The 2,067-nt window shown below is 37.0% G+C and overlaps 1 protein-coding gene across 1 annotated transcript in view; it reads left to right on the top strand.

Annotated features, from left to right (window-relative positions):
- Nucleotides 1-155: 155 nt before the first annotated feature.
- The window catches only part of LOC100638089 (fructose-1,6-bisphosphatase 1-like), a 9,986-nt gene continuing 8,074 nt past the window's right edge, over nt 156-2,067 (top strand). Inside the window, exon 1 of the mRNA XM_019996811.1 lies at nt 156-450. Coding sequence (XP_019852370.1) covers nt 284-450 — 167 coding nt within the window. The 5' untranslated portion in view covers nt 156-283. The remainder of the gene's footprint in view (nt 451-2,067) is intronic.

Here is a 2,067-nt window from a genome sequence, read left to right as displayed (position 1 = left end):
GTGTATCGAGCTCCATTGGAAACAGTGCAGCAATACCTCCACAATGGCGGCCTGTAAAATTTTCTATTTACGGTATCCAAATGAATATCATTATAAATTGGAAACGTCATTCACAGGAAAGATATGAATAGCCTAGATAGCTCTAGATCTAATCACACCCATTTTAATAAGTTTTAATTAACCTTACAATAGGCCCTGGAAATTATTTTTTGTAGAAAAGCATTTTTGGATTTTTATAATTTCCTTTGTTTGTTGCAGGCTGGTGTGACCCTCACTGTTAGTCATGGCATCCGATGATATAGATGTGGACTCTATGACTCTCACTCGCTTTGTCCTCTCTGAGCAAAAACGAATAGGAGCAACCGGGAGCTTGACACTTCTTTTGAATGCACTCCAAACCGCCATCAAAGCTATCTCTGCTGCTGTCAGGAGAGCTGGATTCGCTAAACTGTAAGGAAATTAAATTTTAATGATGAAAATAGTTTTTAATTATAAGGTTACATGTGCTAAACACACCTTTACACACCTCCACTCTCACCCATTAATTGAAAAATTGTTATTATTAGTTTTTTTGCAAATGACATCTTTCTAATTCATCTTTCTTCAATTACTTCATCATCTAAAATCTTGGTATTATTCATTGCAGTTCCAAATTCTTCTGTGATAGTGATCATAGCTGATGTATTATTATTATTATTATTATTATTATTTACAGCACGAAGAAACTAGAGTAAAATCTCATAGAAAAAAACAAATAGCAAAGCAATAAATAGAGAAACATAATTATTGATGTGAATGATGAATGATGCAGTTACAACAAGGACACATGGTATGGAAGGTACCGCATGGATTGTAGTTTGATTTCCAGTGGTGACATGCAGTCTGAGTCTACTTGAAGATATTTTTCAACTCACTAAAACCAGACTCCTCCTATAGTCTGTGATCTTGTGGTCAATGCAGGTCTGTATTTTGGCCCCCTGATCTAAGAAACCTCTGAACTGTATTTTGTTATCATACTCTATCAGTTTGGTGTTATCACCGACCATACATAATTATAGTGGCCCTTGTATGTACATGTCTAAGAATATGAGCATCAAACTTTAGATGTTCATGATTATTAGTTAATTAATATTTTGAACGAGTGGGCAAGTAGGCTAAAGTTGATTTTATGAACTCATTCTAAATTGTGGTTTATTTTTTAGAGGAGTATTGTGTATTTAAGCAAATAGATCTACTCATTAGAATAAGTTTAAAGATTCTTTTAGGTTAATGCCACATTTGGTTATGTACTCTTAACTTGAGTCTTCTTGCATTCTGAATGCACTGTGGTGCTTTCTGAATTGACAAGTTGTGGCTTGACCAGATATTTGTATATAACTTGATACGAGTGAAGGCCGGACTTTTATTTGAAATCCAGCAAGTGAGGGCACCCTCGGACTCTGGCCAGTTCTGACATGATTTCCTCCTCCTTTTCTCTCCTTCCTTTCACATTAAACACATTTAATTTTCTGATTAATAGCAAGTAAAGATAATTTTTAAATTGTGGTTAATTAGAAAAATTAATGTTAATTAGCAGAAGTTTATTAAAACTTTCAACTTTGGCTATTTTCAATTTTTGGCAAAAAGATGGGGATCCGCGGACTAACAACTTACATGAACTGGTCCTACTGGAGGCAATGGAGGACTATTGAAGTACGTGGACGGCTCATAATCGATGCTATGAGTGTCTGTTTTGTCATTCATGAGAATAATCGCATAGACTGGCTACATGGCGGGCAGTACTGGGAGCTGAGGCAGTCCTACAAGCGTTTCATTACTAGCCTCCTGGAAAGTGGCATCGAGCCTATTGTCATATTTGACGGTATAGATTACACTGGGAAGAAATCTGGAGTTATGTTGGATCGCAAGGAGAGTGCCAGACAAGCCATCTCAGATATTTTAGATAAGGACGACGCCGAGTCTAACTCATCTACTGGCTCCTCCGCCTCTCGCTTAGACAAACAGCACGACTTTAGCAAACCAGCTCCATCACAAGGCTCCACTGTAATTCCTCTTTTTGCCCAAGCT

The sequence above is a fragment of the Amphimedon queenslandica genome, unplaced genomic scaffold (genome assembly GCF_000090795.2).
Source record: "Amphimedon queenslandica unplaced genomic scaffold, v1.1 AMPQUscaffold_13398, whole genome shotgun sequence".
Classification (NCBI taxonomy): Eukaryota; Metazoa; Porifera; class Demospongiae; order Haplosclerida; family Niphatidae; genus Amphimedon; species Amphimedon queenslandica.
Note: the sequence above shows the minus strand (reverse complement) of the source record. Positions and strands in the feature narration are given on the sequence as shown.